Here is a 25,697-nt window from a genome sequence, read left to right as displayed (position 1 = left end):
ATTAGACGGCAGGTTTTAGTAATGTGTCTAGATGTCTAGGTCTGTGTACTGTATGTATTATGTATGTATGCATGCTTGTATGTATATACTGTAGCTGTGTACATTATAAAATATTCATGTATATATTTTGATATATATATTTATATTTGTGTGTGTGATTGTGTGTATGTATGCTTCGTAGATATTGGCGGGTCCAATTGCATTTTTGTTGCATGGTATACTATGAAATCTTTGAGGGTGGATTAATGTCAATCGTCTGATAAATTCTATTTTTTTTATTGGTGGAGAACTCCGTGTTTCAAGTTTTCCTCGTCATATTTTGGCTTCGTGTTATCAGGCCATTTAGGTTGATAAATTTATTTAAAATTTACTATTTCTTTGATGCATCTGCTGCTTGATATACCTATATTATATATTCTGTTAAAAAGATTTCTTAACAATGAACAAAAACAAATTTACAACGCGTCAAAAAGTTAGTTCAGGACCCCATATAGTATTTCAATTTATGATTTTACTTTTGGTGTCTGTCTTGTCTACGGAAAATATAGGTTATGTTATCCTGCAAAGAATTTGTATATTACAAACCTCGAACAGGGTGAGTTATATGAACAATATTTTGCTATTGTGGAAACCCTTCTCGTCTTGTTACCAAATTTGAAAAATTACTTGTGTATGTGTTAAGAAATTATATGTTGTATTCCGTATTTTATTAAAGTCATCAGAAAATGAATCTGGTAGGAATCCATCGATGAAATAGGAGAAGCGTTAATCAGAAGACAGACCATTGCAGTGTCCCTCAAAATTTCATGGTCATTGTTTGTATTGGGACTGTTCGCTTTGATTTGTAAAAGAAAACCCGCCATGATCATTTGTGTCTTCATTGATTTATTTAATATGATATATAAATATTACATTTGAATAAAATTAATATAATTGAAATTATAGAGTGTAAAAATAATGGTCTTAACCACCATAAGACAATTATATTATCAGAACTTCTCCACGGAAGGTGAACGATGTTGTCGGACACAGATATCTCTTCGAAACTAGGATTATCTTTTAACTATTTACGTTTAAAGATGCTGTAATCAGTTGCATACGGTCCATATAAATTAATCTTAAAACGCGGGATATAAAAACTAAAGAGGAATGTAGAGCACAGTCGTAAGAGTCGTACCCAAGGTTAGCGTTACCATTGCGAACGATACATCCGTCTGCTGACCTAAGTCGATTAACCTTCGTATATTGTTTGTTTTTTTCCTTGTGGCTTTCGTTAATGGAGGGTGTGGAAGGAACATCCATTATTTTAAGCGATCTACAGACTGGAGGGCCTCTTCTTTTGTTCTGTAGTGCAGCTGATCAACAGCATGAACAAGACCAAGAACAGCTGACTGGGACCCTTGAAGCTGCCAGTGTCAATGAGAAGTAAGATAAGCTTAGGCTTTTAAGGCAATGTCCCACTTTTTTTGTATGTTGATTTTTTACCATTCCGTGTCACTCGTGTATCATGGTTTTACTTATATGCAAATTTCATTCTTTGAATTTTAAGATGCTCTAAAGGTAGCCTTGGTTAGCGTACTGCTACTGGTCAAGGCAATCGAAAAACTAATGTTACCCTTATACCTATTTGTTTCATTAATTTACCTATTTTTATGTATTATTCCAATGCTTTTATTCGGCAGTTAGTTTCAAGATTTAGACTGGCTGTTTTCCCTACATAAGTCTTAGATGTAATATTTTAGACATTCAATTTTAATTGGAACATTAGGTTAGGTAGTTTTTTTTTTTTAATCATACCTAGTAATACCAAGGTCGTTTTTTCCTTTTTTTCTCTCAATGTTCAGTTCTTCTTCTTATGCTTGATAACAATATTGCAATTAGGATACTGTTAGTGACATTTATTTTAGACAACTTGTTAGAGATTCAGCATTCATGCCTATGGGGCAATCACTAAACATGGTGTTTCTGCAACTGGGTCTGGTACGTGCTATTAAAGCAAAAATGTACACCTTACTCTAAGCCCAGGCTCAGTCCTAGTGTGCTAGCACAGTCTAGTATATACCTATTTTCTCCAAAGTTAGAAATTAAGGCCAAATTTTAAGATTTAAATAGAGGGTACTGAAAATAGGCTGTTGCTTCTTATTTTTAGTCAAATAATTCTTAGGAAACATTTATAGGAAAGGTTACCTAGCAGTTCTGAAGAAGATTATATTTCACACCTTTATCTAGGCCAGGTTACAGTACTTACTAGGTATGTAACTTGAAAGTAAGATCTACCATAAAGATTATACAAAGTTAGTCTGGCTTACTGTATTAGGTAGTACCACCTACTATTAGGCTATGTAAGGGTGCATTTGTTCCTGTGGAAATACAAACCAATACAACCTGTGGAAATACAAACCAACATGAGTTGGAGTGGTCGTTGAACTTGGTAACAAGGTCGTTAACTGGTGTTTATGGTGGGAGTGAGTCAGGGAATACCCCTTAGAATATGTCACCATCCACATTTTTCCTGGTTGTTGTAAGCGTAGACATCTTGTTACACTATTTCATTTACTGCCATTGAGTGATTGTTGGATGAGTATAAGATTCATTTCTTTGTTTGCTTTTGTCTTTGTTTTCATCGTAAGGCGTGATCAATACCATTGTGAGGGTCATGGGCATCCTTTTGAGCACTTCATATCTGGTTTTTGTATCCCACAGTCTTACTTTCAGTTTTATTTCTGCTCATATTATTATCACGTTTCTTCACCCTGCAATGTATCTCATATCAGGTACATATTTGTAGTTTTCAAGCATTTTGTTTCTTTTTCTTCCATATTTGTTTTATTACAAATTAATTTCTTGCCAGGTAGGTGAACTGTATATTTCATAAACTTAGGTTGGGTTAGGTTAGGCTAGATGCAAGAGATTACAGCTCCCTTCCCTTTATAAGCTGTTCTCATACTGTCAGCAACAAGGCAAGCTATCCATGAGAATTTCAGTAGGAGTAAAAGTACTCTGCTAATATATATAAATATTAATAATAGTTCAGTGCTTCTTGATACTAGTAGAGGATTAATTGTGCTTCTGTGATCCTCATATACTAAATAGACTGGCAGAGTAGTGGAATGCTTATAGGTAATGTACAGTAGCTTAATGGTCATGCTACCATTGACAAGAGTAGTGGAATGTATATAATGTACAGTAGCATATTGGTTGTGCTACCATTCATGTCCAAATTAGCAAATTAACATATTTAATGGCTGTATGCTGAATCCTATTGGATTATGCTGTATCCTATTATGGGTACTTGGGAAATGTTATTGTCTCTTAAACAAATATAAAGTCTCAAGTAAATTTGCATGTTGATTCTTATTATATAATTTCTTTCATTTCATTTCCAGTGAAGATCCTCTCTGGGTTGTTGGTGACACCATCCAGTTAAGCCTTCATGATGGACAAGCTGATGGTTCTAGCATATTTGGCGAAGCTCACATACTGACAGAAGAAGATGGCACAGATACATTAATACAGAATGTTCAGGTCCTCACAGAAGCTGATGGTGACAAAACCCTGCTGGGAAATGCTCAGGTATTGCAGGATAGCAGTGTGCAAAGTGAACAGCAAGATAGTGAATCTCTGCTTCTTTTAGATGAGACATCACAGCTTATTCCAGTTCCTTCAGACATCCCATCACCTGACCCACCATTGGTTAGTAGAACTAACTAACTCTCTCTCTCTCTCTCTCTCTCTCTCTCTCTCTCTCTCTCTCTCTCTCTCTCTCTCTCTCTCTCTCTCTCAACATCTGAAGTACTGCATATTGGATATGTACAATACACCTATACAGTAAACCATTGCATCACATCCTTTATCATTTGGATTTCAGAAGGCCGTACAGTTACGGGTCCTATATGAGTTCAGAGAATGAGGATGGCACGGTTTAAACTTTGGAACTGTATGAAGCATCCTTAAGGTTGGGACATACTGTCTTGACTTTCTCTCATATATTGTCCTTTCTGACTGTATATGGCAATGCTAATGAACAATGCATTAAGAAATCCTATTCTGTTCATACTAAAATTTTGTCTGAAAAGAAAATATAGTCGTACCTATTAAATGAAAAGTTCTGTAGTGTACTGTATCCCATTTTGTCACATTCACTACCTGGGGTAAGAAAAGGCCCTTGTTTTCTGTATGCAGTACGAGCACTAATGGCTTATCCCAGTAAAGTATAGGCTGCTGGTTGTTTAATGTGGTATGAAATAAACCAAATACTTTAATGAATAAGAGATGAAAAAAATACTAACAGATGGGTGAATGTGAGAAAGGGGAAGCTTCCCATTTCAACTCATTAAAAGTGTTGGGCATTTCATGCTAGCAGGCTTGCAGTTGGTAATCAGCCTCTTATAACCATGGTTTTTTTTTCATATTTCTAATTCTTTCCTGCATTTTCTGTGGTTCTTTTTCCTACTTTACTTAATCAACTCGAGGTTATTAGACTCATTAGGAGTACTAGTTTGGTGTTTTATTTCATTAGGTATTGATATATATAACATTTTTTATTTTCCTTAAATCTCACCTGAAACCCCTAATTAATAGAGTTAGCAGATTATAAACCCAAGAGGAGGACTAAAGGGAAACCAGCCAGAAGAGAGAGACTAGTTACTTATTGGAAAAGGTGATAAATAAATGAATATGAGGGAATAAAAAATAAGACTGATACACATTAATTCAGGAGATAACAGTAGAAAACAGGAATGAAATTGCTCCTCTCTTAAACTTTTGGAGGTCAGAGGATTCACAGCTGCACTGTTTATAGCCCATTTTAATTGTAGCCAAAATATAACTCTTAGCAAACTGAGTAGTACATATTAAACTTAATACTAGAGAACGACATATTGCAGCAGTAGCTTGCATATCATTACAAGCAAAATAACTAAGTCAGGTTGGCTGGGAAAATAAACTTGACTGATAACATAACTATCTATGAGTTTGAGATGAGAGTCAGAACACAGAGATTACACTAAAGAACAGCTCTGCTCCAAACAAGGAAGAAGAAAAGTTACAACATTACAACACTAAGATGTAATGGCTTCATCATGAAATGTTTGAAAACGTTTCTGCTGGATACCAACCTTTTGAGAAACAGAGGAAGCAGTGTTTAATACTGTATATGCTTCCCAAAAGTTAATATCCTATCAAAGTTACACCTAAAACTTAGAGAAGAGTCACTGATACTTAAAACTGTACCATTTAAATGTAAGTAAATCAGGATGCAAAGGCAAAATGGTTTGGATTTGACTCTGTCATGCATATTTCTAAAGGGAGGCATTACTAAAGTGTGTTTGCAGCATCCCTGTGGCTCCTAGTACTACACATGTTTTAGCTTTTTACTTTACCTTTCTTAGAGCTTCCTTTTTTCAGTCTTAACATTCAACCTCTTACCTTTAGAGAAATGTGCTTCATCTTGATTTTCTAGATTTCTACCTTGCTGTCCAACAACTCCGTTTTTCACTGTATTAAGTGCTGAGTGACCAAAGTTCCCCATTGCTTGACTTGACAGCCTAAATTTCAGTAATAAAGTCAATGATACAGTCTGCATAGAGGACTGTAATGTCCATTATATTTTGTTTCCCACTGTTTCCTATAGACTCCAGATATGTATCTTTAAGATTATTTTCAAATCAAGAAATTCTTCTATATATCATTAATTTTATATACAGTTCCTATATTACATATAGGTATCATAGTTATGTGGAGTAATACAGATTGTACTAATGTATAATCTTACTTTCTTTTGCATTTTCAGTTTTTTTTATTTTCAATTCTTATTGAGCCTACTCATTGTTTGATTGGCTTATTTGAATCTTTTATTAAAATCTGATAACATGAATTGGTTTGATAGTATTTCAGAATTTAATGGCTTAAAAATCTTTTCAGAATTAAATACAATTATTCCTTATCCCACAGATTCAGTCTTCCAAAAATTACCAGCCTGATCTACTGATTAAAAACACTGCTTGTGAGCTGAAGAAAGTTAACTATGCTACAGAATATGTATCTATGCCGGTTCAGCAGGAGTCATGTACACCTGTGCCTGTCAGACTGAAGTTGTCTGCTTGCTCCAAGTCATCTATTGATGAAGATGATCCTTGTGAAGAGTCGTTTGTTGGGCCTTCTCTTCGCTGGCCAACACAACCAAGGAGCTATAGAGGAGCAAAGCAAAGAGAAGGAGCTGCTGCCAGGAAAAACTTTAGAAAGGTATGTGTTCCTCAGGAATCCAAAGCATTGCATTTTATGTAGGAGTATTCATCAGCACAAGCTGGAATCAGTAAAAAACTTTTGTAGCAAGGTAATTAATTGGTGCTAGTTGGGTGAGTGGCTAGAAAAAACCCTTCTCCACACAGAAGTCAAGTTGTTTTGCTGTACTCCGACTGACCATCAGTTATGAGCTATGAATGTGTAAAGGACGTATTTAGGTATGAGGGTGGTGGATTATTTTGTCTCTGGTGTTAGTGTAGCCAGCTATGTTGTTAACAATGACAACCAATTTCCTTAAATATCTTAATCCACCTTGGCATGCAATTCCTGTATAATGCTTCTTTATTGCAATGGGTTGTAAACCTTTTGACAGTGACAGTACATTTTAGCTTAGTCAACCAAAGAAGGCAGCTTACTTTCTCTGCTAGTGAAGCCTTGTGTCAACAGCAGTTTGAAAAGTAAGTCTTTTTTTTTTAAGTTTAAGAAACTGCTATAAATATTTGATAAAAACAAATCATAAATAAAATTTAAGAAGAACAGAAAAACGAGACATCAAGCTTTCATATCCTTTTTACAGACAAATTCTATCATATAGTACATATAATTATGAAGCTACAAGTATTTTGAACTGCTCCATGACTTTTCGGACACAGCGTATTTTTGTATCTTGTGAACTAACATTTTAATACATTAGCTTCCACTTAACATGACCAATATTGAGCTTTAGCCAGAGTAGGTCAAGAATTGTAGTATTTAAAGGACATAGGTAATCAGTGTTATACTGTCAATTTTGCATTTTTTTTGTAGATGTATTATTTATATTTGGGAATTCGTTCCTTTTTTATGTATATTGTAAAGAATTATACTTTATAGTATTAGTATACACTGTATGTGTTATTCACTATACAGGGTATAACCAAGAACTACAGAACTTTTAATTTTATTCTCATAATAAAGTATACTAAATCCATAAATGTAGCATAATGAATAGATACATAATAGCTTTTCCTAATTGCTTAATAAGTAAACTGTGCTACTTGAAAGTTTGTCACAAACTTATACTTGTACATTAGAACTAAATGTACAGGAAATGGTTATCTTAATGGAAGAAAAATAATTATTATAAGAAAGGTAGACTGAAAAATTGCTAAAATTATGTCAAGAACCCAAAATTTCAATTACTAGACAACAAAAGAAAAGGAAATTTGATTTATCTAACTTCGGTGCAAAATAGAGTTGAAGGAAGGTTTAGGATGTAGGCACAGGATTAAAGTAAGTTTAGTATAGAGTTTAGCTTTTCTCTTATGGTACCATAGTATCCAGGAGGGGAATAAGATGTCTTAACAACCCAAGGGGAGGAGGCATTTTGTTGTAAGTTGTACATAGCTTATGTCATTCTTTAATAGTAGCCAAATGTCAGGAATGGTATTTGTTTACTTTGTAAACCATAAGGTATATACTTAATGGATAACATGATGTTTCAGGTATCTGAGTTCATTGACAAAGTATGAAAGCAGATATGCTTCAAGTCATGTTCCTTTTTATATTACTGCATGCAGAGCACAGCATTACTGTACCTCAAAGAGTTAATTTTGTTTATTTATGCTTAAGGTGCCCCAGAGGATTGACACTGATGGAGAAACGAGTGGTATGGGGTCATCAGTAGATGAGCCAGTCGAGTCCTCAACAGAATCTGCTTCAGAAGCTCCTACTGTGACACCACCTTTTATACCACCACGGGGCTCTGCTTCACGATGCCCATCAGCTTCTCCCACTGCTATAAAGGTGAGCCTTGTCTGTAGTTAACGTTATGTCAACTTTAACTGAAGTCGTCTTGTCACTTAAGATAATTTGATGAAGGATTTATTTGTTTCAGTTGTCAAATGATAAGCCTTAGGTTACTTTGCTCTTTGGTGATCTTTTTCATGTTCTTTTCGACCGTAGAGATGAATTATCGTAATTGATGGAATATAAAACCCCCATTAAAAAAAAAAAAAAAATGCACACTAACATCTTGTATGCCAAGTTGAGGTATTTGGTAGATGGTGGGTGTTGCCATAGACTACCTGTGCCTAGCCAGACTCTGCAGTACTGTAAAATTATTGATATTTACTCAGTATCTTCATTATTATTAGAGTAAAATCCCACTTAACTGGTACCATTGGGACCTAATTGTGCACTTGCAGAGAAGAGAAAATTTACTCTACACCCCATGGCAATAACCAATGTTGATAGCTTCCATTGTCTTATGAACTGGTATTGGGAAACTTGTATAGTTTACATCAGTAAATTGTTTAGTGAATTTTAAACTATCTAGTTAGAATTAGGTAAACAGCAAAGGTGAAACTAGCCCCAACACTGAGAGTGCATTAGTTACAAAATTACTATTTGGTATGAATCTTACCTAATGTTAAAGTTAGCTATATCTCTGCGCTGATTAGGCGAGTCAGCATTCAAGCAAAAAATCGAATGGCTGCCCAGATGACTGTCTAGTTTACCTGTTCTCCACCAGGTGTGTTTCAAATGTTTTAGCTCTTGTCAGAATTCTCCTTGCCACCATTGGGCTTAGGCGATTGTTGGTATTCTATGAAGTTTGACTGTTTTACACCTGTTTACAGTATATTGTAATTTCATTTTCCTAGGATACCTTTCACTGGAAGCAAAACCAATAAAATCTAGTTATGTAGGAATGATTTTGGTGTAAGGTGTAAGCAGGGTGTTGGAATTTGAAGTAGATTAACATTAGGTTTGTACTGTTTGCAAGGATACAGAGTGTGATCTTGGAACTAAATGTGAAGAATGTAGGGAATTGATCAGAAATATGTCAGATATAGGAAAGAAGGGAACTGATAGATTGCAAAAACAGTTAGTTAGGTGAGGACTTAAACCTGTCAGTTCTATCCTATTTAGTGTCCCTTCATCTGCAGCTATCCCTACTCAGACTAGGCATTTTGGTAGTGCTAATATTGACTTCCTTTCTAGCTCCGCCTTCTGCTCCCCATTCAGTTCAGGAAAAGTTTATCGAGAAATTAGAACATGACATTAAACGTATTTTTAGTTCCGATACAAGTTGAACTGAGTTCGTGATGAGAACGTTCCGAATCCCTCCATTGTATGTGCTCCTTGCGTTCCCCTTTTATAAGTAAGGTGTTGGTGCCCTCACCTGTACGTAGCCCAAGCCTAGGACTGCCCTGTGACGCTAGTGTACGCTGCCAGGGAACCGGGTTGGATCTCGGGACGATGGGGTTCTGTGCCCACCAATACCTACTTCGCCTTTTTCATGGTCTAAATCTCATTTGGGGCATTGGCGTAGGGACCATTTTGGTAAACTTTGATCCTCGCTGTGTGGGCGCATTCTGCCGTCATCAGCACCTGGTTTGGGGTTTTAGTTTGCATAGGATTAATAATGTGGGTATAGGCAATTTTATTGAGATGATAATGTGTCTGGTGAGTTTTGCATGTTACGATATTTTGTCGACTCAGTCAACTGTTTATCTGATCTCTCATGTTTGGGTTATTCTAAATTCTCGTCTGCTAGACTCTTCTTCTCTCTTCATAATGCTTGTGTTCGTTCTTTGCCAGCTTTTTCTTTGGCTATCTGCAAATCTCTTACTACTGCCTCGATTAATGTTTCTCTTTCAAGTCTTCACTGTCTATAGTATCTAAGGTTTTCTCCAAGTTAGATATTATTCTAGCTTCAGCTCTTTCTAACAATGTGTCGTATAGGAATGCTTTCAAGTACTATATACGTTTGCTTTTGGACAAGGCAGGAAAGTTGTTGTAACTCCTCTGCCACCACCTCCCAATCTTTCCCATTTTCTTGCACCTCATTTTCTTTCTCTCAGTTGACTTGTGCGGACATTGTTGACTCATGTAAACATAGTTGACTCGTGCAGACTTAGCCAAGTCCTGAGTTGCTTAAGGCTGTCTTCCATTCATAGAGTCTTGGTGGATGTGATGCAGCCCTCGGCTGCTGTCGCCTCCTATCGACAAGTGTCGCTTTATGTCACCAAGGGTTGCGAAGAAAGAGCAATCCTCTAAGCTCTTTTGTTTACCTCCTGTCAGCAGCTGTCTCCTCCTGTTGCCCGCTGGTGGAAGAAGAGTTTGAAATGGAGTTGTAGGAACTCATTTGGTCAGGTCGGCATTTGTTACAAAACTATGCTTCGCTGTATCCTCATTTATTTGAGGAAAGAGGCCACATAGAGAATATGTCTTGCTTGTCTTAGCATATTTCGGCACCCTCTAAATATTGGAGAAGAGAACCAATGCTTTCTCCTATTAGAGTGCATATTGTAACTTTTCTCGTACTTGGATGCACAAATCTCCCTTTAGGTCCGCCTTGGCTTGTTGTATTGTTTCTTAGAAAGTTGCAGAGAGCCGAAGACCACCTCTTGGGATACAAACACTTATTGTTGCTTTAACCCTCTTTAGTAGGAGGTTTGGTTTCTTTCTCTTTCCTGTGAGGAAACGAACTCGAGACTGACAGACATGCCAGTGGAGTTTCAGTCTAGCTTGTTGAGTTGTTACCTTTTACTCAATAGCTACGTTGTCTCGTCTCTGTGTCAGCTTAGAGAAGTGGAGGCACCAACCCAGCGAGTTTGTGAAGCCAGCTTTAAGGGTTTGGCACCAGTGGGAGTTTAGCGAGGAAGAGAGTTAACTCATTTCTGATGTTGCAGGGTAATGTCCTCAGGTTATAGTACTCAGTTTGGAAGAAGTGAGAACACTTTCGCTTCCTGTCTGATTATGCAGCTTTGATTAAGGCGATAAGGGAGTATCCATTGGTAGTCTTGTTTTATAACTTTTGGGGATATGGACAGTTGCAACCTCCTGACATGCATAGAGAGACTTGGGACCAGTACCTTACATGGTGGAGACGGTGAAGGGGAGTTATGATTCTTTTTTGGTTGTCCTCCACTGGATTAATCTCCCTCTTATAGCTTCCTTTGTCGTCTTCAGTAGAAATCTCTCATAGGTCTCTTTCTTTTTAGTAAGAGGTTGTATATAGAGGGAATGATGGTCCAAGTGGTATTTCTCTGAGACGAGCTCCATAAGCAATTGGAGATACTCTTGGACATTTTGAGAATTAATAACAGGAAGTGTCTACCCACATACTTTTTGGTTTTCTAGTATGGTTTTAGAGCCTATTCAAAGAACGGTCAGTCTTGTGGTACACATACAGAATGTATTCCACTTACCAAGTTCCTTCAAGATGTATTTACAAGAAGGTTTGCTGTTCTGTGCACTTTGTTTGGGTTAGTGTATAAGTTTTGTCAGGGACTTTGTTGCCCATTGATGGATGGTGTCGACTTAGGAACAAGACACTCTTCTGCTGAATCAATGTTTCAAGTTGGCCAACTCTGTCAACAGTATTCCAAAGGCCAAGGACCGGTTGCTTCTTTTGGCCCAATTTCTATGCCTTATATTTTTAATTCGATATATTCCCATTCTTATCTAGTGATATGGGGATGATGCTTAATTATGCATGCTTGTTGATCAAAGATGAATAGGCACGTGCTTCTTGAAGAATTTCAGGCCTGAAGGAAACTTCCTATATGGTAAGGGCTTTTCCTTTTTAGGAAGCATGGCATCACTGAGGATTTTTTCAGATAATCATGCTCAATTATTGTACAGTTTTGGCATAAGAATTATGACTTACAAATAATATTAATTTAAATTTGTAAGTAATCCAGAACCATCGCTGGCTCCAGGACTGTAGGAGGGACTCTGTAACAAAGAATTGCCCATTTTGTTCTTAAGCCTAAGTCCAGGTTTTGGTTTTTTCCTTTTGTTGTGTAACACAAACAAAGAGTTTTAACTAGTGTCATTAACTTTCATGCAACATAGAATGGTCAACACTACACTTGGTAAAACTTTTTAGATGTCGGGGCAGTGGAAAGACCATCAGGATGCTTAGCAGGTATATTCCTGGTCAGAAACAGTCTTTGTGGAAAGTTTGCTGCTTTGAGTGAAATGAACAACATATTGGTTCGATCATTCATTCTATTGAAGGATTGTGTTTTGGCAATTGGAGATTCAGAAAGCACAAACTGCCTACTATGGCTTTTACATTCGTAAATTTGGCAGTTGCTGTGGGATTTAAGGAGCACTCATTTAGACTTACTAGCATGTAGATGAACAGGAACACCCAAATGATTGCTACTTCTTTGATGACCCTCAGGCTTGAGCACTGGATGTGTCCTGTAATTTGGCCCAGTTCAGACTCATAGGCCTGCCCCTTGTATCTACTCTAACTACTATTGAGCAATTGAAGTTCAAGAATTGCTTGATGTCTCCTGTAGCCTTAGGGCAAATGATTTTCAGAATTTCCAATGCTCTTGGTAGATGTCTCTCATTCTTCCGTTAAGAGGAAATCAACTCGACTACACAATTCCATGCACTTCTATTAACTTATGCATATCCTTAACTGCTTGGAGATGTTAGAATGTCCCCTCCCAATAAGAAAATGTTCAAGTTATCTTAGACTCTGTCCTTAATTGAAAACAGCCGTGGCCTGGGGTCAGAAGCAGTGGTCTGAGTATTGCTGAGGGTGCATTCTAGAGGAATTTTCAGCACCTAGAACCTTGTAGATGTCAGTGTTTTCTGTTTAGAGATAATTAGACTTTTTCACTGTCTACTTCCAAAGTTATAGTTCCATACTTTCCTCAGTATTACATCATGTACTTATAGATCTCGCTGAGGATCAGCACTATAAGGTGTTGAGATCGAAGCCCCTTCATCTCTATATCAGTCTCTCTCGGGAGTTTAGATGCAAGTCTAACTTTATCTGATTTTACCATGAAACCTTTTATTTAGCACTATCAACAGTTGATAAGCAAATTTATTGCCAGCACCCTTCTTTAAGCTGTTGTAAAGGGAATGCTATTTTATCTTTCTGCCTTAGAGCTGAGGGTGATGTTAAGACTACATTTTACAGTGACCTGTAAGAATTCCAGTGTAACCTCCTTAGTGGGGAAGAGGAGGAAACTTCTTTGACCTGTTGCAGCAGTTAAAACTTAATCAGATAGGTTAAACTTAGAGCATCTTTCTCATCCTTTTAGAAACCTAGAACATCTTTGTCAAAGGTTAATACTGGAAGAGGCAAAGTTAACATTTTGTTTTGTGGTTTTAGGAAACATAGATGTCATTGTCAAAGGTTGAGCCTGGAGAATTAGGTAGTCTTCCTGTTTTATGTTTGGTTGTTACCCTTATCTTATTTTTGTTGTATTTGTATTCTTTGTTTTTTGCATTGTAACTTTTGGGGCAGATTTTGGTTTAGTTATAATGGGAATTAGTCAGTTAGGTATTTATAGGTGTTGTTGATGACATAAGGACTGGCCGCTTTGACAACTCACGCTGCTTCCATTGTCAGTCTGACATTGGACCACTCACTGGGTTGTCGGCACTGGCGACTACGCTTCTCCCAAAGTCGATGCTGACTTAGGACTAGCCACTGGTTCGCCTCTCCTGACGACTCATGCTTCTCCCAAAGTCAATGCTGACTTAGGACTAGCCACTGGTTCGCCTCTCCTGACGACTCATGCTTCTCCCAAAGTCAATGCTGACTTACGACTAGCCACTGGTTCGCCTCTCCTGACGACTCACGCTTCTTCCACTGTCTGTCTGGACAGGGAATTAGTCGATGGGTCGTCTGCTGTCATCTGGTGACTCGTTCGCCAATTACTTTTGTCTCACCTGTTTTCTCGGAGTCAGACACTCATGCAAGATCAGGCGACATTTAGTAGCTCTTGAGTTTCATGTTGACGAAATCGGTTGCATTGTTGCATCCTCCAGTGATCGCTTAACATGAGACCAGTTTGGACTGTCAGGCACTCATCCTCTGGGACTGAGTAGCCTTTCACTCCACGCTCCTTTCTCTTGGCACCAGAAAGCTCGAGTCAGGAGTCACTCATGAAACTATATCACTGCTGGCGACATTGGGTTGCGTTGATACACCCCCAATATTCGCTTAGCTTTGAGTCACCGAGCAGTCCAGGCGCTCATCCTTTGGAAAAGGGCCACCAATAACCCGCTCCTCTCTCTGGCACCAGATCTTCGTGAGAGAGCAGGTGTCTTTGGTGTTTTAGTGCTTGATGAAGTGATCAGGGTGCAGCCTTTCTGTCCTCAATGTCGTCTAACTTGTCACCTGGTTGGTCACCTGAATTTTGTATAGACAGACTGACTATGCACTTACTCCTTGTCCTTTACTACCACAGTTCGACAGCATTGTGGTAGGAGACTTAGTATCTTAGACTTTGGGTTGAGTTATTAACTCAGCATATGATTTATATTTCTTTGTTGTTTTATGTCCTTTTATTAATTATTCTTTTTCTTCGTTTTCTGTTAATCAGTTTAGGTTGGTTCCTCCTATTCTGCCCGAAAGGGAAATTTTATTCAGATTCCCTCCTCCTTTTCAATGTGGTTAATCGGACTAGATAAATTATGTTAAGGTAATGTTTATTATTATGGAATTATTATAATAAAATTAATATTAATAATACTTACCTGTATAATTTATCTAGTCCCACCCATCCTACCCCATGATCTGCCTATCACAACTGATTTTTAAGGGAAGGTTTGTAACTCTCAGTGGCAGTGTTGCCAACTGGTAGACAGAATAGGAGGTAACAGGCTTGCCAATGTGGTAAATTTTGGTGCGGTTTTTGGGGATTTAGGGCTAGATTAATTATACAGGTAAGTATTATTAATATTAATTTTGTTATAAAAATTCCATTTTCTTAATAAAATTTATTATTTGGATACTTACCTACTGTTAAAGTAGATCCCACCCAGCCTCCCCACAACTTAGCGGGCTGTCAAGGAGAATTCTGACAAGAGCTAAAACATTCAAAACACACCTGGTGGAGAACAGGTAAACTAGACAGTCATCTGAGCAGCCATTCGATTTTTGTTGGAATGCTGACTCATAATTGGTACAGAGGTATAGCTAACTTTAACAGTAGGTAAGTATCCAAATAATAAATTTATTATGATAATTTATATGATTTAAGAATAATTATTTAATCTTGAACTTTTTTTTTTTTTCAATGGAAAGCAAGTGTCACAGAATAGCTTAAGAAAGTTGAAATCAAAGTTGAATGATAAAGCTGATTTAATTTGGATCCAATAAAATAAATTGTTTGAAAGTGACAGTGGCCCAGGAAACTAACTAACTTCAGAATTACAAGGAAAGAGTTAGATAGTTGGACCATGGGGTAGTGTTGCAGGGATCTGTTAAATGTCCAGTCTGACGCTAGAAAAAATTGAAGAGGGATATAAATGAAAAGGTATGTTCAAGCTACTCATCCCAAAAGATGATGGAACTAACATTTTTACAAAAGAATGGTTATCAGTATCTCAGGATGCTTATCTCTTTTTATTCCACTACAGATTATATGGCAGTTTAAATTTTTTCATTGTCTTATGGAATGCTATCTTATGTTTTCCAAATGGTTTTCAGTGGTGTGGTCCATATTTTCATCGAAGGGAGCAGCAAAAGCAACGGTGTATATAGTACGTAGTTAATGTATTTTCTGTATAAGGTAGATCATTTTTTAACCATCCTGTAAATTGCTGTAGAATTACAGTAAGTGATGTGGCATTTACAAACAGAAACGTAGGGGTGGATGGCCTAAGGGAAGGAAAAGGAAGCCAGAAGTTCCAGGACCAGGAGCAAAACCACCGAAAGCCCCATTGACAGCCTATGTCCTGTTTCTCAATGAAAGGAGAAAATACTACAAAGAAATGTTACCTGATCTTAGTTTTGGAGCTGTAAGTATGTTCTTGCAATTTATTATTATGTGCAATGTTTTGTAGATGAGAGGCCACACATTTGTAGTTTTTGAGCATGAGAGAGAGAGAGAGAGAGAGAGAGAGAGAGAGAGAGAGAGAGAGAGAGAGAGAGAGAGAGAGAGAGAGAGAGAGAGAGAGAGAGAGAGAGAGAGAGAGAGATAATATAGGGCAAAATTCAGTTTTCATTTGTTCACTAGTATACTGTACAGTGTGTTCTGAGTTGTTTATAAGCATACTGTACCACAGTATGATGTTCATTGCTTCTAAGAATATTTAGTATGTATAATTATGTGCTATTGACAAGGTGGTTTAGTAAGGGTTTAAAATGACCATTTTACATTTGTATATAGTGTTTTTTCATAATAGTAGTTTCCATTATCTAGCAGGGCCTTGAATGCATTAATCTGGATACTACAAAATTATACTGTAACTATTTATGTGTAAGTTGAGGTATCTCTTGCAAATCATTGAAAAGTTTGTAATTGATTTTAATCCTAGGTCACAAAGCTCCTTGGAGCTGAGTGGTCATCTATGACCGCAGAGCAAAAAGCAGCATTCATTTCAAGATCAGAGCAAGAGAAACGCCGGTATCGTAATGAACTTCAGGCTTACAGGCAGTCCCATGATTACCAACTTCTGTTAAGAAAGAAACGCATGAAGAGTAAGTATGCTTTAATGCTGTGCTATTTTGGATTGAGCACATCAAATCTAAAATTTAAAAGTTGTTTGGACTATGGCTGGCTATAGTATATGTAATTGAACTTTTGTAAAGCTAGATATTTTTCACTTTTTTTTAAATTTATGTTTGGGATATATGACAGCCTTGTAGAGAGGATGAGTATATATTTTGTTTTTACTATATGTATTTTGGTGTTCTATGTCAAATGTATTGTATTCTATAAAAAAAAAAACAATTTGCATAGTATTTCTTAAGAATAATGTATAGTATTGTTGTAATTATCTGGTGTTGCTTACTAGTAAATAATTGGTAGAATTTGGAGTTAGATCAATAACTTGATTTATGAGGATTTATTTTAGGATGTCATATTTTAGATATGCATAGTGCTTGTGTTATTTACCTTAAGTTACTTTCCTAGATACTGTTTTTATAGTCAAAATCAATTAAACAAAAAATTGTATAGTTCTTGTCAAGTGCAGAAGAAATTAACAGAATATAAAGAAAGCCTCAGTTTCTTTCACAATAAGTTATTTAGTCACCAAGTTAGAGTGATCCTTTTCAAGGTTTCCCCATCTAGGAAAACAACTAGCATCTATCGCAACTCAAGGTTATGTCATGGAGTTCCGTGTAGTAATTATTTGGTTAAGACTACTTTCACTTGAATATAGTTTTTTAGACTTATGTTAGGGGTAATTTTAAAGATTACTGCTTACCTAGAGAAGCTGGGTGATGGTTGTTATAGTTTTCTGTATGAGTAGCTGAAAATTAAGGTTTTAAAATGTTGAAATAAGATGCTGTATCCTAAAGAGGAGAAGACTTCCATTTCACCCGGTCTTATACTCATTTCCACTCTGCATCATCCTTCATTCTATTATGTTACTCTTTAGCATCAGCAGCTCGTCCCATGATTATCTCAAATAATCTTTGTGACAGTTTATGTTCATGCCAACTTTGTTATCTAAAGATCATTTCTACTTTACTTTTCTTTTCTTCCATGCCCACTGTGAGATGGGGTTGTGCCACCTCCCAAACTTTACAAGCAGCTGGTTACTCAGACATCATGAAGTGACTACAGTGGTCCCCCCGTATTCGGGGGATGTGTACCAGACCCCCCCGTGAATAGTTATAACCCGCGAATGTTTGGAACCCCTATAAAAATGCTAAAAACAGCCTATTTTGTTAGTTAAAACTCAAGAAAAACCCACTAAAAATTTTCATACTTGGTTTTTTTAATAGTTTTATTACAAAAAGTGCAATTTATGATGAAATTCATAAAAAAACCAGGAATTTGTGGATATTTATTATAGAAAAATACTGCGAATGCACAAATTTTCTGCAAATAATGCGGGGAAACGTTACCCAGAGAAATCCGCGAATGTGTGAGTCTGCGAATCTGGAGAACGCGAATACAGGGGGTCCACTGTAGTTGTTTGCTGTACAACACGGATAAGCTCATTCTTCTTTATTTAGTAGGACTTTGCTGTACTTGGGGAATGCCTTGATCACAAATGTGGCCATTTATGTCTTTTAATTACTTTACACTTTAATACAGATGTTATCAAAAAAGGAGGCACGACGACAGAAGAGTCATCTGATTTCACTGATGAGATTGATGTAAGTACTAAATATTTAATTCTGAAAATTTTAGTCATAGAGAGCTAAGACTTTGACTAGTTAGTTCAGAATAGATGAGCTTTTGTCACCAATTTGAAATTTTTCCTTTTAAGGCAAGATCAGATGTAAAGGGAAATTTTTTTCACAAACTTGCCATTTAACATTAGATTGGAATGTTAAAGGAATTGTTTTGCCACAAGCATTTTACCCACATATGCTGACCAAGAGCAAGAGCTCAGGCTAGTACTATAAGACCAGCTTAAACTAAAACAACAGCAACAACTGGTCAGTCATATACAGCTAAAATCCATGGATTTCAATTGTCCCAGACACTGCATTCTTTTGTCTAATAGAAAGAACAATGGCAGTATATTGCATGTTCTACTTGAGCCTTTGGTCAAAAGAGGATAACTGCCTCTTGTTGTGTCTGTGGTGTTAACAACTTCCAAGACAGTTTTCCCATAACTGCAAGATTACCCAAAGCTCTTAATCCATATTTTGATATCTTTAATAGATATTTTATTCTTATTTCATCTTTTCACATTTTTCACTTAATAGATCATTAGTGGGATTCACTAATCTATGTAAATATGGGTACATATTTTATTTTCATGACAAGTATACATTCCTTGTAATTGATTTGTATTCGTTCTTCCATATTTTGTGTTCATTCTTTTGCCTCAGTATAATAGTTTAGAATATTGATTTTTAGATTCGGAGGTCATCATTCAGATTTCATCTATTGCAGGAAAACTGCCCTTATTTTAGCCTTTGAGTCTTCACAAAATGTGTTGGGTAGATTCTCACTTTGGAAACGTGATGATGCATGTAAATGGGTTAAGTTCCTATGCCTTGTCATTGAAGGTTTTTTGTTTTTCTTCTTTTTGTACCAAAGTCTAAAATTCCATAGCAAGAACTGCTTTTCAGGGTTACATTGCCAACCCTTTTCTCATATCCCTTTTCGTATGTTTAATGTATGTAATTTTTTTCTCAGGATGACGAAAGTGAAGAACTTTACTGCAGAATATGTGATCAGCTGTTCACCTCCCTTCACAATAAACGTGGACATTTATATGGGAAGCAGCATTTGCAGGTGTGTTGCTCAGTGGCTTATCTTGTAATTTGTTTTTAAAATAAGCATAACAGTGTTGTAGGATTGTACCAGTAAGTAACTTTTTTTATTACATAGGTATAACTAGATACATAGATAATGTTAGAAGTATTATACAGTACCACCTCAACTGAATGGAGTTATGTAATTGTCAGTTACATGGTTATGCGATGATAGCACTTTAGAAATGATAGATTTTTATTAATACAAATTAAATGTTAAGTGTATTAATATGAATTGAATGTTAAGTGTAAAGTACAGGTTATTTTAGTTTAGGAAGTAAATGGAATTGCGTCCAGCTGTAAGGTTACTAAAAAATATTCAAGAATATTCAAGTGGAGGCTGTAATTAGGTCTTTGTTGTTTTAAAGACATTGTAATGTGACTTTCGTTACAATCCACTTAGATGGGCACTAAAGAGTAAAATTGTCAACATGAAGGAAATTGACACCATGGGATTACTACCATATATACGAGGGGGGACCCAAAAGTAACCGAAATTGTGTCATAGAATTTTATTCAGTTATTGTTACATGTTTACAGTCTTATCACCTTCAAAGTATTCTCCATTTGAAGCAATGCACTTATCCAGACGTGTTTTCCACTGTTGAAAGCAATTCTGGAACTCTTGTGAAGTTATGGCTTTTAATGACTCCGTCGTTTTTCTTCTGAACCTCTTCAAACGTCTGCAAACGTTTTCCTTTGAGGGCTTTCTTCATTCGGGGGAACAAAAAGAAGTCACAGGGAGCAAGATCGGGTGAATAGGGAGGGTGGGTAAGTGGGGTCATGCCATTCTTGGTCAGAAACTGTCTCACACTCAAGGCGGTGTGCGCTGGTGCATTGTCGTGATGAAGCCACCACCCTCCACTTTGCCACAGGTCGGGGCGTTTCCGTCTCACGACAATGCACCAGCGCACACCGCCTTGAGTGTGAGACAGTTTCTGACCAAGAATGGCATGACCCCACTTACCCACCCTCCCTATTCACCCGATCTTGCTCCCTGTGACTTCTTTTTGTTCCCCCGAATGAAGAAAGCCCTCAAAGGAAAACGTTTTGCAGACGTTGAAGAGGTTCAGAAGAAAACGACGGAGTCATTGAAAGGAAAAGATAGCGAGTGCTTTCAGTTACCCAAACAATGATCCAGATGCTGAATTCTATAGACAGCATTCCGAAGTGTTCTTGTTTCATTGATAGTAAATGAAAAATTGGACTTACTGGAGCTATTTTTGTGGAATACGTACTTGGAAAGAGGGTTGAATATTCCTTGGTAGAGACCACTTTCTCATTAATTATAGCTGTTTTGTTGTTTGTTGTCTTGAGCACATTTAAATGAAATATTTATTGAATTTTCTCCAATTTCAGGCTATCACTGGAGAGTATCAACGAGAGCGACTGGCAGAAGAAGAACGACAGAAGGCTGCAGCTGCTGGCAGGAGTGGAGATTGTAGCAATTGTGGGTGTACTGTATCATCTCAGACTCGGTGCTCAAGACCAGGTTCGTTTCATTCTGTACTTTGACACTGAGATGACTGTTGATGTATTTAAGAATGTGAAATGGTTGAAAGATAAAAAAGTGGGAACTGTATGTTGAATTATTTCTGTGCTCTGATTTTGCAGGGGTGAAACATTTACCTCCTGGGGTATGTCCTATGTGTTCTGCAGAAGATTCACGGTCCATATTAACACACATTAAACAGTCACCACCTGCTCATAATGAAGAAGATGATCATGATGGTGATGAAGAGGATGAAGAGGAAGAAGAGGAGGAGGAGAGGAGGAGGAGGAAGAGGAAGAAGATGATGATGCAGCCGAAGAGAGAGATGAACAACTTGGGCCTAATTGTGGCATGAGTAGCATGGCTGATGCTTTGGAGGGTGTAATGGCCAAGATGCTAGGTGAGATAACTAAAGTTATTATGAAAGGGAAATGACTGGTCAGTTCATAGGTGACAGATTAACTAGTAAATAAGCAATAAGAAAAATAAGTTAGGAGAATCTGTTATTTTAAATTATGCCACAAATTCATAATTAGGTCAAAAATCTTGTGTAAAATATGAAAACCAGCAGTTACGTATTTTATTTTATGAGTCAAGTGAAATTTTCTGATGCCATGGGATTAACACATTGTGGATATATACCAATGCACACATTTACAGAGATTGATATATATAGTATATATATATATGTGTGTGTGTGTGTGTAACACTACATTACTGTATTAAGCACAGTACTATGATGCATTAAATGTCAATAAAAATCCTGTACCAGAAAGAGAGGGAACTTCCAGTTTGTGCATAGTGTTTTGTAATGTGATACTTGTGTATGTATTGATGCACACATGCTGTCTTGAAAATTAATTTCATACAACACAAAATCATACCCTCAAGGCAACATATCAACAACGATGCATTAGATATAGTACAACATGTCAGTCAAAATGCCTAAGCATATTATCAGGAACTGTTTTTAGATTAACCAGCAAAGATTTTCTTTGCTGTATTGCACTTATATGGACAGTTACACTTCTTTTAACTACAGATTTAAGCATTTTTAAGCCCATACAATGAAACAAATAATTGTGATCCAATCACTAAAAAAATTCATATAAAAAAATATATTCATATGTTTGATTAACAGTTATTATCTGTAGTGAGACTGCCTATTCTGAAATGCAGGTATAGTATATATTTGCTGGCAGTTGCATTTTGTTTAACCAAACATCTCAGAATTGCTGTGCATGTGATTGTTAGATGAGCAATGAGGATTGTTTCGCTTATAGAACATTACATTTTAACCCTAAATTTAATGTTATAGTACAAGTACATTACAGTTGCTTTTGTAGTTGGAACTTTTAAAAAAACAAGAAAAAATGGCCACACACTTTACTTGAACTTTTCACTTAACATTTAAATGAACAAAATGAACTTCGTCAATAAGTCCAGAATCCTAGGATTGTAAGTACTACCACATTGTATTTGTTTCCTACATGCATTGTTTATATTTATGAATACTTACAAGCTACATGCGATGCATGTATCAGTGATGGCTGTGTGCATGTCAAAATATACAAGTAACTGTGTAGCAAACTACAACCTGGTCTAAAGTGTAGGTGTGCATGCAACACGTGTGGTGTACAATAAATGTTTTAGTGCTTAGTTATGTCATACATATTTCATGTTATTCTCTGCTTAGTTATGTTATACTATTTTATGTTATTCTCAGATTTCTTTATTATGTTATTTCCAATTTACTCTATTTTTACAAGGTAAGAAGGCAATTATCAGACTCATTCATTTCGGTATCTGATATGTCCAGCTCTCACCTAATCACAATAAGTATAAGTCAGTGTAAGTTACCATTCTATGAAAGCTAAGGTACAAAAAAGGATGAATTGAAAAGTACAAGGCAATGGCAAAGATGAAAGGCAGTCACTAAGGTAAAATCTCAAAAGTATTTGGAACAGAATGCTCATTAGTGTAGAGAAACAGAAAATGAAACAGCTGAGATATGATGGATCTCATTGAGCATGCACTCTACACATCAACCATACCACTGTAATTCTTCTTAATTTGAAGTACTTTGTTTAAGACTGTTTTGTAAGAAGCAAAATGGGTGCTCCAATATCAGTAATGGGTCTGTAGGGAAACAAATACTGTATGTTGTAATGAAGTAGTTGTGTAAGTATTTAAGCCATGACACAGTTCGTGAGGTTGGCAAAAGTACGTAAATATTTCATAAGATCAATGTTGTATTAACTCAGTTCTTGCAAGAGTAATTAGCTTAGGCAGAGTGGAAGGAGAATTGAGTTTTACTCAGAATAAAACATATTTCTCTTTCCATGGAGATTTTACTTCAAAGCTTGAAGGATTGGCTGTATGTACTATTAGTTTCTGTAATTTTTTTTTCAGGAGACTTAAGTTAGTATGTATAGGTAATTTATATATAATTTTAAATCTTATTTTGTTTTTCCTCAGAACGAGAGCAAGAAATAAAGTCACTGAAACAAAGTAGTGAGATTGCAAGAAGCCATAACTTGCAACTTGCAACTACACTTCTACAGTTGCGTGAGCAAAAACTAGAACTGTACAAACAGCAGGAGGAGTTGCAAAATGAGAACGACCAGCTGAAAAGTGAGGCAGATATGCTTTGGATGCTGCCTGCTGTTTTTGGAGTCACCCCTTTAGATATGGTAAACATAACGCTACGTCATGACAACCAGCAAAGCGAGGAGGACTCAACACTTGAAGTTACGTAAGATGAGATTTTCTGTTTTATTTAGTTGTCATTTTCTGATTTAAGACTTTCAAGGCATCAGATATAAGTAGGATTTACTTGTGAAAAGGAAAGTTAATGTTAAATGTGGAGCTGTTTATCTCCATTATATATTTACACTACAGCTATAGTAGGTTGACAACTTGACATTAGGTAACCAAAGGTTACCATGACATGTAAAATGACAAGTAAAGATGGCCGGTATTTTTAGAAGTGATCAGTAGCATGTGTTAAGGATCTCTTTTGGTATGATATTCCTCTGAAGGTCTATCAGGAGATATATACATACATGTATTTTGAAATAGGAACTTCTGTGTTATCTTTTTAATAAGGGTTGTAAGGCTTGGAAAGTTTTTCACCAAAGAGTTTTGGTGGCGCTAGAGTATTGATCGAGGTTACCAGATGTTTGTTATTGTATGTTTTGATTTATTCATACACCTGATGGGAAGAGAAATAAATTAATGTTGGATGGACATGTTATGACTTTGATCTTGGAAGATATTTTTTTTTTACCTTGAAGATTTTCTGCAAACAGATCAGAATAATTACCACGAAACAGGTATGAAGGTATGAACAGGTTCAACCATAGAGAAATTAGGATTGTGATTGGCCTTTGTGCATTGTGTACTTGAGGAGAGAAGTATCCATGATTTTATTTATTTTATCCTTCCAAGTACTTGTACGAGAGTGATATTTAAGTGTGTACAAATTTGGAAAATTTATCTAAATGGGTGACCGATACAAGAGACCCTTTGTATTATTTACGAATACAAAGTAAAAATAGGAAGAGTGTCATTTGTGCCAATTTTTTTCAATTTAATTAATACTACCTGTGATGAAGTGTGAAACTTTCTGCTATGATTGAAAAAGCATGATTAATCTGTCATGATCTTTAATTCAGAATTATTTAAAATTTGCTGAACTTTAAATTTGAATGTGCATTTGTACATTATTGTTAGTACTCATATAATGAGTCCTGTTTACTGTAGTTTTTAGTATTGTAAATGATAGTAGTATTATGTCACACTGAATACGTATATAGTATTTGTTATTCAGGTTTGTCTTATTTGGAAATACTCCAGAGTGAATCTAATGTACGTATTCTGTGATTGCTAATTGGTGGCCGATTTTCTAAATAATCATGTGATTCATCTCTTAGCCTGTGCAATAATATTGCCAAGTCTTTGTGATGATAGTAAGCAAAGTGTTTATAGTAATATGTGCTGTGAATGTTTTATTTATTACTATGTGCAAGTGTTCAGTTCTAGACTTGAAGGCAGCAAAGGGTGTATGGAAGTTACGTTTCTTCATGTGACATATTTCTGTGCTAGGAATATATAGCTGAAGATTACAGAGGCAGAAATGAAGCTGTTGTTGATAGTATTTATTCAAAATACAGAACTTGTAACTGTTATGCTACATTTACTCTTTAGTATTAAAGATACATTTGTGCGAAGAAAGGTTACGTATTATGTTTGAAGAAGTTTCAGTTAATTCAGAACTAAAAAGTATGTCTCAAAGAAAGGAAGGAATTGGAAAGTTGCCATGCCTTTGGAAAGTAGTGTAATGATAAGGGAAGAAGTATATAAAAGGTATTGAGTATTATTTTTCTGTAAAGATGTATTTTAGTTACTTTTTATCATATAGTATTTTAATTACAAGGTATTATACTTAATAGAAATTGTGAGGCATTGTAGTGGTACATATTAATATGCCAAATACCTAATTAATTGCTCATTGATTAATGCAAGATTGACAGCTGTTGTTCATAATTGTAGAAAGCAGTTTTTATAGTGTACCTGATAAGTAGAAATAACCACTCTTTCAGTTTCTTAGTAGTATTACATGTCACCTAAAGACTGAATATTCTAACTGGATCATGAACTGCACAGATTTTTACTTTTTCATTTGCTTATGATGTAAAGTGCATTTGTGCATTGTCACAGGTAAGTTTAAATGTTGGCATTGCATGTTAAATATTAAACCATGAA

At 36.2% G+C, this 25,697-nt stretch overlaps 1 protein-coding gene across 1 annotated transcript; it reads left to right on the top strand.

The window, feature by feature from the left end:
* The first annotated feature begins 993 nt into the window (after positions 1–993).
* LOC135226589 (uncharacterized) lies at positions 994–25,697 on the top strand. Its single transcript, XM_064266282.1, is given in 12 exon segments — positions 994–1,425; positions 3,387–3,693; positions 5,953–6,243; positions 7,855–8,028; positions 15,853–16,011; positions 16,531–16,693; positions 18,264–18,325; positions 19,320–19,418; positions 20,798–20,930; positions 21,053–21,204; positions 21,207–21,330; positions 23,409–25,697. Coding segments are annotated over 12 exon segments (2,094 nt in total). The 5' UTR covers positions 994–1,276; the 3' UTR covers positions 23,690–25,697.

The sequence above is a fragment of the Macrobrachium nipponense genome, chromosome 14 (genome assembly GCF_015104395.2).
Source record: "Macrobrachium nipponense isolate FS-2020 chromosome 14, ASM1510439v2, whole genome shotgun sequence".
In the NCBI taxonomy this organism is placed as follows: Eukaryota; Metazoa; Arthropoda; class Malacostraca; order Decapoda; family Palaemonidae; genus Macrobrachium; species Macrobrachium nipponense.
The sequence above is the reverse complement of the archived record's forward strand: the minus strand, read 5'-3'. Positions and strand labels throughout refer to the sequence as shown.